General features: G+C 33.5%; 1 protein-coding gene across 7 annotated transcripts in view; it reads left to right on the plus strand.

The window, feature by feature from the left end:
• Positions 1–13,600, plus strand: part of LOC134261475 (unconventional myosin-VI-like) — a 36,871-nt gene that overhangs the window by 945 nt on the left and 22,326 nt on the right. For 4 of the 7 annotated variants that reach the window (XM_062743908.1, XM_062743911.1, XM_062743909.1 and 1 more), the window contains exons 2-11: positions 2,417–2,549; positions 3,233–3,302; positions 3,811–3,884; positions 4,150–4,279; positions 4,840–5,004; positions 5,512–5,609; positions 5,976–6,002; positions 8,636–8,800; positions 9,354–9,434; positions 9,939–10,122. In XM_062743908.1, the coding sequence (XP_062599892.1) occupies positions 2,433–2,549; positions 3,233–3,302; positions 3,811–3,884; positions 4,150–4,279; positions 4,840–5,004; positions 5,512–5,609; positions 5,976–6,002; positions 8,636–8,800; positions 9,354–9,434; positions 9,939–10,122 (1,111 nt within the window). In that variant the 5' untranslated portion in view covers positions 2,417–2,432. The remainder of the gene's footprint in view (positions 1–2,416; positions 2,550–3,232; positions 3,303–3,810; positions 3,885–4,149; positions 4,280–4,839; positions 5,005–5,511; positions 5,610–5,975; positions 6,003–8,635; positions 8,801–9,353; positions 9,435–9,938; positions 10,123–13,600) is intronic. The other 3 variants (XM_062743914.1, XM_062743915.1, XM_062743910.1) reach the window with 2 other exon arrangements.

Here is a 13,600-nt window from a genome sequence, read left to right on the forward strand (position 1 = left end):
GGCACTAAATTCAGGTCATAGCTGCATGTCTTTGATAGCATAGAGAAGAATGATGAGCCACTAATATATCATGACATATTGTGCACTACTGTACATTGTATTTAAGAGAAGTAAATTCTAAATCAATAGGAAAAAATATTAGCTTTCAGCTTTGCTTTCAAAACTCAGGTAGATATTGATATTTGTTTCCATGGTAACAGCTAGGAGAGACAGGTGTGTAATATTGCTGACTATAGATAAACCTCTCTGTACCCACACCACTTTACTGCATCAATGATTTATGTGTATGTACTATCAGTTACTGAAGATTTATAGAGCAGGTTATTTCCTGTGAAAGATTTTAAAGAAGAAATCTATTGATAAATGTTATCTATATATGACTATAGTAGAATGTACAGATGTAGATTATACATGTACATATATTTTTTGTAAAATTTGTTATATTTTAGGGTGAAACTATTATGCATGCACAGTTTACAAGATTTTCAATGATTTAAATAATTTTAACCTTCAGTAACTTTATATTCTTCTACATTCAAAATATTCTACATTTTCTCTCACGAGACTTTACCAATTGAAACAGCAAATATTCATTATAATATTTAAAAGTGCACATGTAAATAATAAATATAGGCCCAACCCTTTCACAAAGAATGTACAGAATTTTTATAAAAAGATTTATTTCATAAATATTTGTTATACTTACAGTAATGTTGTACATGTAATACAAGAGATCAAAAGAAAGAGGTGAAATTATTAATTCATTGGGAGACAATTCTATTAATTACGCTCCTACATTGTAACAGTACAGATTTATTGTATTGATTTAAGTGTAGGGCAGTAGGTGACAATACTATGTGGCTATTGTAATAGGATTACTTTAATTGAATAATGCTGTCTGACAGTCAATGTATGTTTTCTGAAAACATCTCAATATATACATGATATCAAAGGACTGGCCGCCATATCATAGGCTTGACGTATGGAATAGTTTGTTTTCATTTTTCTGCCACACGAGATTGAAAGACCATTCATATGGCAAATATACTTCATCTGTGGTATTGGTTAATTGTTTCCCTTTGATATTAAAAAAAAATCTTGCTTGAGAGAGGGTCTTGGTATTTACAAACAGCATGCATTCCCATTCATCTGTAAATAATTTAATATTCAAAATATTACCTTCATTAAATTAAAAACATAATTAATTTCAAATGTTGCTCCCCCCTTTTTTATATCTTCATGAAAATTATATTTTTTCTGCCAGTAAAAGTTAATTTGATTTTAATAATTGTAACCAACTTTAATTCATGTGCAAGATATATCTTCGAGTTTTGCGACAAACTTTCAGTCACAAATGTAAATCGTTGCGATTGATTTCTACCGAAATTGTTTATTGCAGTTAACATATGATGAAACATGTATATACAACATGTACAACTGAATTAAATGGTTTTTTGGTTTATTGATAGAAAACCTCATCTATATTTCATATATAGCAAATATGGTTACAATGGCTTTCATTAGTAATCATTTATTTTGCTCACACCATATGGACTGTACCTGCTTGTAAAACTATGTGCATGCAGTATAAACTAAACAAGGAAAAAGCCAGGATGAAGCTGTGTATTCTTGTGTATCCTGGCTTCCAACATTTAATTGATTATTGAATTTAATTATTGTAGAGCCTCAGCTATGTTATCATCTAATGTTTGGTTTAATTTTCCTCCAGTCTAGACGTTATCAAAGGGAGATAATTAGCAGACGTGATATTTTCTTTATTCTTTCTCTTGATATTTTGCCATTTGATAGAAGTTGGTGTCTTTTATCTTGATTTCATTTGTGAATAATGTCCAAAATTCAACAATTTGTTTTAATTTCACACACATGTAAATGCTGAAACAAAAAGTAAATTATGTTGATAAACAGACATCATTGACATTGTTTTAGATCTACAGCCTAACACTCTGACATACTAGCAGTCTTAAATGTCTAATTAAGTTTTATTACCATGATTACCAGTGTTTTTTTTTCAATTTATTTGTGATTGTACCTCTGTATGTTTTATAGAATGGTGTTTAAACTGGTTGATTAATAATAAATTTGTTCCACAATTTTTTCTTGAAAGCTCTCATTTCCGAAAATTTTAGATTCAGTCTCATTTGTACAGAGATGTAGGTTATATAAATTATAAATTTCCCATTGCAACTACTCTTCTCTGCAAATAATTTTTAGTTTGCAGATTATTCAATAATCAATTCACAAACCTGTAGTATTTTTGGATACAAACAGAACTCGATCGACATCATTTACAAGTACCAGGAAGTTGGTACTATTTTTTGCTATTATTACACTTCACGTTTAGCCTTGATTGATTGTTGTGAACAATAATCTCTGAAGAGTGATTTTTTTTTTTCAGATCTTGGTAGCTGACCATGGACGGGGGTAAGAAGGTTTGGGTGCCCCACCCGACTGAGGGGTTCAAACTGGGGCGTATCGTGGACATCGGGAGCGACAGTATCGCCATAGAACCATTTGATGCCCCCGGCACTGTAAGTCAACCTTACTATCACAGGACATTTTTGTGCATTGATCAAAAAATGTCATTGTTTTGTCTTTGTAAGTTAGTATTACAGGACAAGTCTGTACAATCATTAAAATCCTTCATTATATTGTGATGCGCCCATACCAGGGTAATTTAATAAAAATTGTATTTTTATCAAGCTCTGATTAGATGATGATATGAAATTAAATTAGCTGAACCAATAATTTTCTAAAGAATTGATTACCAAAAAATTAGAAAAAAGAACTTACCTTTTACAAATCATTCCTGTAGTCACATTTATTTAGCATTTAGTGGTAGTATCATCAAATCAACAGTATAATTAAAAAGTAATTCAGCATTGAAAGATGATTGAAATGACAATTTCTTCTGGAGTCCCAATAAAATAAATCCTTTATTACATTGCCCCAGGGACAGGAAATAGGAAACTAGTAATTATCTCCCTTTATTCAGAGTCTCTGGAAAGTTTTGGTAAAGATGCTTGGTTTATCCAATCTGCTCCTTTTCTTACTCTGTTAGTTTTATTTTCAAGCAGACCCTATTACTTATCAGTTTGAAATGTAAGATGATTCTATGACTTACAAAGTGCATTGTTTGTTTGTCTGTTTGTATATAATCAATGCTATATTTTACTATTTACGATCTACTTAGAGTGTGTTGATTTTTTTGTAGACAATAAATGCTATTTACGATCGGACGTTTCCTGCCGAGGAATATGATAACAAAGATGTGGATGACAACTGTAAGTTCTTATTGTTTTAAAGAAGATAGATGTAAATTAAAATTGAAATTTAGACTTAATTTAATTAATATCACCTTGTAAGCCACACTACCAACTCAGCTTAAGACAAGATTTTATAGATTTCACAGAGTAACGTACCACATATACTTTTAATATGATCAATTACTGTAAACGTATTATATTTGGCTGTGTATTCTTTTTAGCGGCTTTGGCGGAACGCAGCAACAGCTAAATTAAGTACAACGCTAAATGTCTTGCACATATACACATAAATAAGAATATGATAAAATGGGCTAAATCAAATCTACGCTAACTTATTAAAAAGCTAATTTCCGCCAAATAACGAACACGCTAAATTTAATACATTTACAGTATATTCCTGTACCATAACTTTTAATGTTATTTGATATACTGTGAATGTTCTACGTCAAGTCTTTAATTTTATTAAGATTATGAAAACTTACCCTATTTTTTTTCAATATCAATAAAGGTGTCTCTTGTTTTGTAGGTGCTCTTATGTACTTAAATGAAGCCACTCTCCTGAACAACTTGAGAATTCGATACATGAAAAACCAGATCTATGTAAGTCTCTAAGGTATTTCTTGTCAAATAAAGCTCCATGTGAAAAAAAAGATAATTATCCTATCATATTCATCATGCACTGAAATTTGTTGTTTGAGATTCATAAAATAAATAAAGAAGTATTATATTAAAGACTAGTTCTAAACAAATCAATCATGATTCCCTCTCCCTCAGCAAAGTTTTGAAGTTTTACAAACAATTCTGATTTGTTTATATTTGCACATGAATGCCATTATTTTGTTTGATTATTGATCATTACTTACAGACATACACTGCCAACATCCTGATCGCCATCAACCCGTACTATGAGATTCCTGACTTGTATACCTCGGCGACCATCAAAAAGTACAAAGGGAAGTCACTGGGGACACTTCCTCCTCATGTTTACGCAATAGGTACGTGTTCACAGTCCTTTGATAACTCTTTTCTGTTACAAACAAATTTTATTATATTTATTTCAAGTGTAAAGAATTCTGTTCAACACTCATTTCTGCCATCTATTTTAATTGTATTTCAATTGGATTATTTGATGCATTTTTAAAGTTATTTTTTATTTGAAAAAAATAGTGCACATGATGTGTTTGAGGCAATAGTAGTTTTTAGCTTTCAATTCTTGATGCAGGAAAGAATCATTGAGTTCACTATTGTATTCAAAATTAATGAAGGATTCTAGTCAACAAAAAGTTATTGATAAGAGTTATCTTTCTTGGAACACGTTGCATTTTCATTGACATTTAAATCAAGAATAAATTCCGATTTTTTAAATATTAAGCATGATTTTCTTTTTATTTATTTTTGTTTTCTAATGTAAATATATCAGATAGATAAATATTTAGTAACAGAACTTCTTGTTTGTACAGCAGTTGACAGGGTGTTCTGTAATTTCTTGTCAATCTAAGTAAATATATCAAAAAGATGAGATATTTGTTAACAAGGTTTCTATTTTTATCTACAGCTGACAAGGCGTTCCGCGACATGAAGGTGAATAAGATGAGTCAGTCCATCATTGTCTCGGGAGAGTCTGGGGCCGGGAAGACAGAGTCCACCAAGTACATTCTGAAATATCTCACTGAGTCCTGGGGGGCTCACATCAATCAACTCGAACAGAGGATACTCGAGTGTAAGTCAGTGTAAAACTCGAGTGTAAGTAAGTGTAGAACAGAGGATACTGGAGTGTAAGTCTAGAACTCTAGTGTGAGTTAGTGTGGAACTCACACACAAGTCAGTGTAGAACTGGTAAGTTAGTCTGGAGATTATTTAATCTCATGACATGTTCAAATCAGTGTATAGAGATTATTTATGTCATGACATTAAGAAGTCTAACATAAGATTACCTCGTTGATTGAGTTCAGGGATGAGGGACTCAAATTTATATAGTGGAGGAGGGGTAACTCAGATGTGACTTTGTCATATCAGAGTTTTACTGAATTCATTTCTGGATGTAAATAAGAGCTCTCAGATCTAAAAAGTGATTTAAGGGAAGAAACTGTGTATTAATTTATTTAAAAATACATGTATTCATACTTCTTTAAAACTGCTAAAGTCTTGAAAATGCTCATCTTTTAATTAAATTGACCTGCTTGAAAGTTGGTGTTTATTATATTGAACTTAACCTTTCCCTTTACAGCTAACCCTTTGCTGGAGGCCTTTGGTAATGCTAAGACTGTAAGAAACAACAACAGTAGTCGATTCGGAAAATTCATCGAAATTCATTTTGACAACAAGGTATGGTATTTATATACTTTTGGTGACTGAGAGACTGTGGTCTTCTTTTTATCAAACTAAGTAGTGAGTGAGAAGGATTGTTTAGGGTTGATTTGAAAAAAAAAAATCAAGAAAAAATTTTGTTGAACTTTGAAATGTTAAAAAAATGATGATTATTTATTAAAAAAATTAACATGATTTCGTAATAGATGTAGAAATAATGTTTTGACTTCTGGGAAATTTAACTGGTGTAAAAAAGTTCTAGCATCAAACTGTAAAAAAAAAATAAATGATTTAAAAAAAAAATGTTAAATGTGCTTCAATTAATTTGTAAATATATCTAAATTAACCACTGCAGCTTTTTTAGTACTACCTGTTATTTTTCAGGCCATGAAACAACAAGTATGTATTGGTGTGAAGGCTTGAGTTTCATACTTATATACTACTTTATATATTATATTATATCTAGTCTAATCTTTGGAGTGAACATGTATTATTTCTGTATTAATATATATAGGGACATCTTTGAATAAGGTTGATTTGACCTCTCCCAACCCAGGGTACAATTAATTCTTCAGTAGTTAGGTGGGAAAATTTTTTTCTTTCCAGAAAATATTAACTTATCTGTTGACAGGATAGGAGGGGGGAGGGGTGAATTAAAAGAGTCGGGGCATTTTTAGTTAGTCGGTTTGGAGAGGGCAACCTAACAATTTTTAAAGATGACCTAGTACATCATGTAGCATTTATATAGACATCAACATTAATAATTAGAGTTAAATTTTCTGGTGAAAGTGATTTCTCTTTACTCTCCTAGCAGTTGTACAAGGGTCATTCAAAAATTACACATGGACAAGCTGAATAGCAAGGCACATTTGACAGGGATAAAACAAGTTTATGATAGTAGAAGTTTAATAATGATAACATTTTATATTTGTAAATGTTTGTGAACATTTTTTTTTCATAAGCTCTGTTGTCATTTTAAAATAAACAACAGATTCTTTAGGATTTCATATAAATGATCAAATCATCAATTTCTTAACAAATGTGATGTTTTTCAGTTTGTCCTTTTACTCCATGGTACAAAATCAAGCTCAGGGTTTTTTGCTGGTCAAAGTTTTGCTTGACATGTCAATTGTTTCCTAGTCGCCCCTCCCACTTCAATACAGATTTTATGTTCTTAGTAATTTTTGAATGTCCTTTGTGCGTTACTAAGCTCAAGAATTATTTCAGTCTGTAGAGTTCAAAATTAGCAAGACAACATACATGTATAAATCAAATGTACATTTTTCAGTCAGGAAATTTATTTGATAGCTAGCTCAATACTTCAGCATTAGATCATTCTCCATAAAGGGGAATAACTCTTACACTGCTATAGTGAAAACAAGATCATTACTGGTACACATCATAGATATGTACTTTAGAATATATAGAAATACTCAATTCTTATCAAATAGGAGAATCAAAATAAGATGTTTTAGTTTACATCTAAAGGTTTACTGATAAAGTTTATTTAGAAATTGACTTATTTTTCATGCCTGGCATCTCTTTTAATAAAGTTGGTTGTAAGACTTTATGTGAATATTTTCTAACTGATATGTGTAATAATTTTATAAACAGTCATGTAAAGATGTAAGTATAGTTAAAGGATCGATCACCACTGAGTCACAGACAGGCATGGAGTGAATATTTGTGTCTGATTAACACACAGTTTTTGTCCTTCTTTGTACAAAATAATGAGAAATTAACCGAAAGTTAGATACATGTTCTATATAATATAAAAAAAACTGATTGATTTTTGATGTTTCTAGAGGCTGAAAATATGTTATAAATGTGTTTCTTAGTGTAGTTTGTTTCAGTTCACTTAACTGTGTTTTGCGTTGATTTAGGCACTTTTAGTAATACATGTATTCACATTCCGATATTTTACAAGCTATACATGTAAAAGAGGTGCAGTATTATGGTAGTTACTTGATAGTACACTCACTTTTCTTTTTTACATACCATGACTAACTTGAATTATTTCTAGTTAGATTTCTTTCTTTTTTTTAAATAGAAAAGTATTTTACAGTGTAAGCAGAAAATTTAGTGAGGATGTTGAGGTCACGAAAATGGATATGATTACATTGTTTCAATTAATTTTATTATCATGGAGGTAAACAGAAATATAAGGTATTAGTGGCACAGTAGTTAAAGCATCTGCTCTATGGTCGCAATATAAAGAGTTGATCCTTACATCACTGGTTCGAATCCCACTGTGGGACGTGGAGACCAGTCCCTCAGATAAGACCATATAAACTGAGCTCCTGTGTCACAATTGGGGATGGCAAGAAAAAGATCTCTCCCTGCTCAATGGTCCTGAGTGCCGAGTATAGGTTGAAATTTGCAGTTCTCCACCGGCAAACAATGACGTCTCCGTATGAGTGACATATTCTTGAGAAGGACAATAAACATTAACATACAAAAAAAACAATTTTTGGGATAATGAAATTACTAGAATGCTTCTTCATAAAAGAAAATGCATATTTATGGGGACAAATAGCTAAATTTGTTTTAAAAAATTCACTTGAAATGTATGGTTATTACAAGTAGCCTATAAATGAAAAGTAGCCATTGAAGATAAATATCCATTGCTTTGATTTCAGGAGATGAAGATTGTAATGGCAACATGTAGATATTTGTTGATGTTAATTAATACAGTGCATATAACAGTTCATATTACAATAGTATGAAAGCATGGGCATGCAATATATACATACGTCTGTACATATAATAAACAGAGTCTATCTTCAAATATAGCCTGATATAGCAATCTTAATTAAAATGGTTTTATCAGTCTTATTTCAGAACAGCTATAATGCAAATGAGTCTTAGATTATAACAATGCATTGATTTTAGGTCATATAAATTTAAATTCATTTTATGGAACAAATTTAGGCATATTCGTCAGCATTTCCAAGGTATCCTAAATTTTCTTTAATGTTTAAATTTGAATTTAATGATCCAGGAAGTTCATGTTAATTTTTCTGAAACTGTTTTTTTGTTTACAGAACTTGGTAGCCGGAGGATTTATCTCCCATTATCTACTGGAGAAGTCGCGCGTGATAAGTCAGAGTCGCGAGGAGCGGAATTACCACATCTTCTACCGACTCTGTGCCGGAGCTCCGGAGGATCTACGCAATCAACTAAAACTGGCCTCACCCGACCAATTCCATGTAAGATTGTAATTATGTGGTCTGTGTCCCCACTCCCAACTTAGAAATTTGATATTAGTTAAAATATGTTTACATTTGAATTTGCATGACCATGATAGAAGTTGAATGTCAAATACCCAATTGTTCAGTTTTTAATGAGTTTAAGAATCAAAAGCATATACATGTCCCTTTCAATAGAGAATCCCCCTACCAGTTATATATTATGATTGGTACTGTATCAATTTTTGACCATAGAAAGTCATTGATTTTTTTGTTATAGTAATTATGCAAAGTAAATATGTCAAAGTTGATAGGACAACCCCCACCCCCCAAAAATGTCATAAGTAACATGAAATAAAACAAGAATTTAAATCCTTCAAAGGCACTGTGAAAAAAATTTTGAAGTTTGTGATTTATTTAATATATATATTTTATAAGAAGGATGAATTTTGTATATTGTATTGTATCTGTGGGATGACCCTGCATTTCTCCATTGTAATATTTTACCATGGTTAGAATCATTGTACTGTATTATCCATGATGTTTGGTATTGTATATCCTTGTTTTGCTGTAGTATTTAAACAGAGGTTGTACACAGTACTTCTGTACCCGGGAAAACGACAAGAAACTGGGGAAGGACCGAAAAAGTCAGATGGTACGTACAAAGAGGAACACAATACGTTTGAAATGAAATTGTACACATTTATACAAAAAATTCAGTGTTTCTTACTCTCAGCTTTTTCAATTCAAAATGTTTGTAGTGGAAATATGAAAGAAAACATGAAATTTTGATACTGATTTTGTATATCGAGATGAAAAAATTATGAATATTTTTTTTAATTTGACAACAAACACTTTTACAAAATACATAATTTATATGTCGAATATATAGACTGAAGTAAAGTGAGAGTGAGATCCAAGGTGAGCTTGTCTAAATTTTATGACCCTGGAGCCAGGCATATGATATAGTAACCATGAGTTTCAATAATTATTTGTCTAGGACATGTAGTGGAAATTGATTACAAAACATTTACATATATAAGCAACCTCTTTCCTTTGACATTTTCCCCTTTACTTGACTGCAAATTAAGACTTAAGTTAGTTATAAGCCAGACTGTTTGACTGCGGTATGACATTTTACCCTTCCCTCTGTTTTCAGTACCTTAAGCAGGGCAGTCTCCACGACCCTGTCCTGGACGATGTCCGAGATTTCCAGGTGTGTGACAGCGCCATGACTCACCTGGGGGTCTCTAACGAGGACAAACACTCTATCTACACTCTAGTGGCCTCAGTCCTACACCTAGGGAACATCATGTTTGAGGAAAATATGGACGATACTAAAGGTGAGTAAACTTATTGGTTTAAATTCAATTTCATCTCTGCTCTTGCATACATTTAACCTATTGTGGGTACATGCAAGGGCAATTATCCTTCCTCTTCCTCTCGAAAAAGCAGGGCCATTATTAGTCATAGGAAATATATAAAAGCATTGTCCCTCATAAAGGTAGTGAAAAATCAAATTGTTAAAATCTCCATAGCATGAAGTCAAAATAGAAAAAAGCAAAATGTACAGGAAAAAATCTTAAAAATTTTCTCATCATGATCATTTTCTATAATGTCAATAAAAAAACAAAAGAAATTTTAGCTCACCTTGACTAAGTCAAGATAAGCTTATGCTATACCCCCGGTGGCGGTGTTGGCATTAGCATTGGTGTCCCTGTTAAAGTTTTAGGAGCAGGTCCACTCCCAAGTAACGATAAGCCCTACCTCGACCAAACTTGCATGGATGATGCATCTAGGGATGGACACTACCAGCCTTGCTTAGGATGCTGGATGTGACCTACATTTTCTAGATGAGTGACCAGGTTAGAGTTTTTGAAGCAGGTCCATTCTGAAGTAACTATAAGCCCTACTTGGACCAAACTTGCATGGCTGATACATCTAGGGTTGGGCACTAGCTACCAGACATGCTTCAGATGCTGGATCTGACCTACATTTTTGCAGATAAATGACCAGTTTAAAGTTTTAGGAGCAGGTCCATTCCCAAGTAACTATAAGCCCTACCCGGACCAAACTTGCATGGATGATGCATTTTGGGATTTACACTTCCAGACTTGCTTCGAATGCTGGATCTGACCTACAATTTACAGATGAGTTACCAGTTTAAAGTTTTAGGAGCAGGTCCATTCCAAAGTTACTACAAGTCCTACCCGAACCAAACCTGCTTGAATGATGCATGTAGGGATAGACACTACCAGACTTGCTTTGGATGCTTGATCTTACCTACATTTTCCAGATAATTGACCAGGTTCAAGATTTTGGAGCAGGTCCATTCCCAAGTAACTTTAAACCCTACCCAGACCAAACTTGCAAGGATGATGCATCTTGCAATGTACACTTCCAGACTTGCTTCTGATGCTGGTCTAACCTAAATTTTCCAGATGAGTGATCATGTTAAAGTTTTTGGAATAGATCAATCCAAATGAACTTTTAGACTATTTAAACAGAATATGGTTAAATATTGTTTTCAGAATAAATACTAACTGATAACAAAATATGATATGAGATTGGCATTTCTTAAACTGATAACCTTTGTCGAAGTGAGCTTTGATTCCATAAGTTTTTATTTAGCATTTATTCAATGATTAGCTGTGTGACGAAGTCATATGTACTGAATTTACAATGTAATGACCTTGACAGGTGGTTGTAAGGTGGGGTCATCATCAGAGACCTCTCTGTCCACGGCCTCCACACTGCTGGGTCTGAATTAATTATACCCCACGCAACTAGTTGCTGGAGGTATAATGTTTTTGACCCGTCCGTCAGTCAGTCAGTCAGTCAGTCCGTCAGTCAGTCAGTCCTCTTTTTTTGTCAGCGCAACTCCTCATAAACCGCTGGACAGAATTTCGTCAAACTTTGCAGGTATTTAGGACACAATGTGTAGATGTGCATATTACCAGGAAATTCCGATTCCATTATTTTTTCCGGGAATTTTAGCACTTTTTAACTTAGGCATTTGGCCATACCTTGAATATAGATATGAACAGTTTGTCAGCGCAACTCCTCATAAACCGCTGCACAGAATTTCGTCAAACTTTGCAGGTATTAAGGACACAATGTGTAGATGTGCATATTACCAGGAAATTCCGATTCCATTATTTTTTCCGGGAATTTCCGCACTTTTTAACTTAGGCATTTGGGCATACCTTGAATATAGAGATGAACAGTTTGTCAGCGCAACTCCTCATAAACCGCTGGACAGAATTTCGTCAAACTTTGCAGGTATTTAGGACACAATGTGTAGATGTGCATATTACCAGGAAATTCCGATTCCATTATTTTTTCCGGGAATTTTCTCACTTTTTAACTTAGGCATTTGGCCATACCTTGAATATAGAGATGAACAGTTTGTCAGCGCAACTCCTCATAAACCGCTGGACAGAATTTCGTCAAACTTTGCAGGTATTTAGGACACAATGTGTAGATGTGCATATTACCAGGAAATTCCGATTCCGTTATTTTTTCCGGGAATTTCCGCACTTTTTATCTTAGGCATTTGGCCATACCTTGAATATAGAGATGAACAGATTGTCAGCGCAACTCCTCAAAAACCGCTGCACAGAATTTCGTCAAACTTTGCAGGTATTTAGGACACAATGTGTAGATGTGCATATTACCAGGAAATTCCGATTCCATTATTTTTTCCGGGAATTTTCTCACTTTTTAACTTAGGCATTTGGCCATACCTTGAATATAGATATGAACAGTTTGTCAGCGCAACTCCTCATAAACCGCTGGACAGAATTTCGTCAAACTTTGCAGGTATTTAGGACACAATGTGTAGATGTGCATATTACCAGGAAATTCCGATTCCATTATTTTTCCGGGAATTTTCTCACTTTTTAACTTAGGCATTTGGCCATACCTTGAATATAGATATGAACAGATTGTCAGCGCAACTCCTCATAAACCGGCGCACAGAATTTCGTCAAACTTTGCAGGTATTTAGGACACAATGTGTAGATGTGCATATTACCAGGAAATTCCGATTCCATTATTTTTTCCGGGAATTTCCGCACTTTTTAACTTAGGCATTTGGCCATACCTTGAATATAGATATGAACAGATTGTCAGCGCAACTCCTCATAAACCGCTGCACAGAATTTCGTCAAACTTTGCAGGTATTTAGGACACAATGTGTAGATGTGCATATTACCAGGAAATTCCGATTCCATTATTTTTCCGGAAATTTCCACACTTTCCAACTTAGACTTTTTGGCCATATTTAGAATATAGAGATGAACAGTTTGTCAGTGCCACTCCTCTTAAACTGTTGTACATAGTTTATTTTATCCCAAAGAGTTTTGCCTATTATTCAAGAAAATTTCTCCCCCCCCCCCCCCCAACCACTTCAAATTAATGTTTGGATTTGTATAATGCCAAGAAATTTTGATTCCATTATTTATCTAGAACTTCATTCCACATTTAAATGCCCTCATATGTAAGACATTTTGATGTGAAGATTTTTTGCAATTATTGCCCTTTTTGATCTATACTATGTATTTAAAGTGCACTGTGCCCTTCATTATGTGCTTCACCGTCAAGTTTTGGGGGAGCGTGGGGTATGTGAGCTAGCTCACTTTTTCTTTCTTTGTATATTGTATGTTATACAACAGGTGGTTGTAAGGTGGGGTCATCTTCAGAGACCTCTCTGTCCACGGCCTCCACACTGCTGGGTCTGAATTAATTGTATATTGTATGTTATACAACAGGTGGTTGTAAGGTGGGGTCGTCATCAGAGACCTCTCTGTCCACGGCCTC

This window comes from Saccostrea cucullata, unplaced genomic scaffold (genome assembly GCF_032062105.1).
Source record: "Saccostrea cucullata isolate Sc308-1 unplaced genomic scaffold, CSIRO_AGI_Scuc_v1 ctg2616, whole genome shotgun sequence".
Classification (NCBI taxonomy): domain Eukaryota; kingdom Metazoa; phylum Mollusca; class Bivalvia; order Ostreida; family Ostreidae; genus Saccostrea; species Saccostrea cuccullata.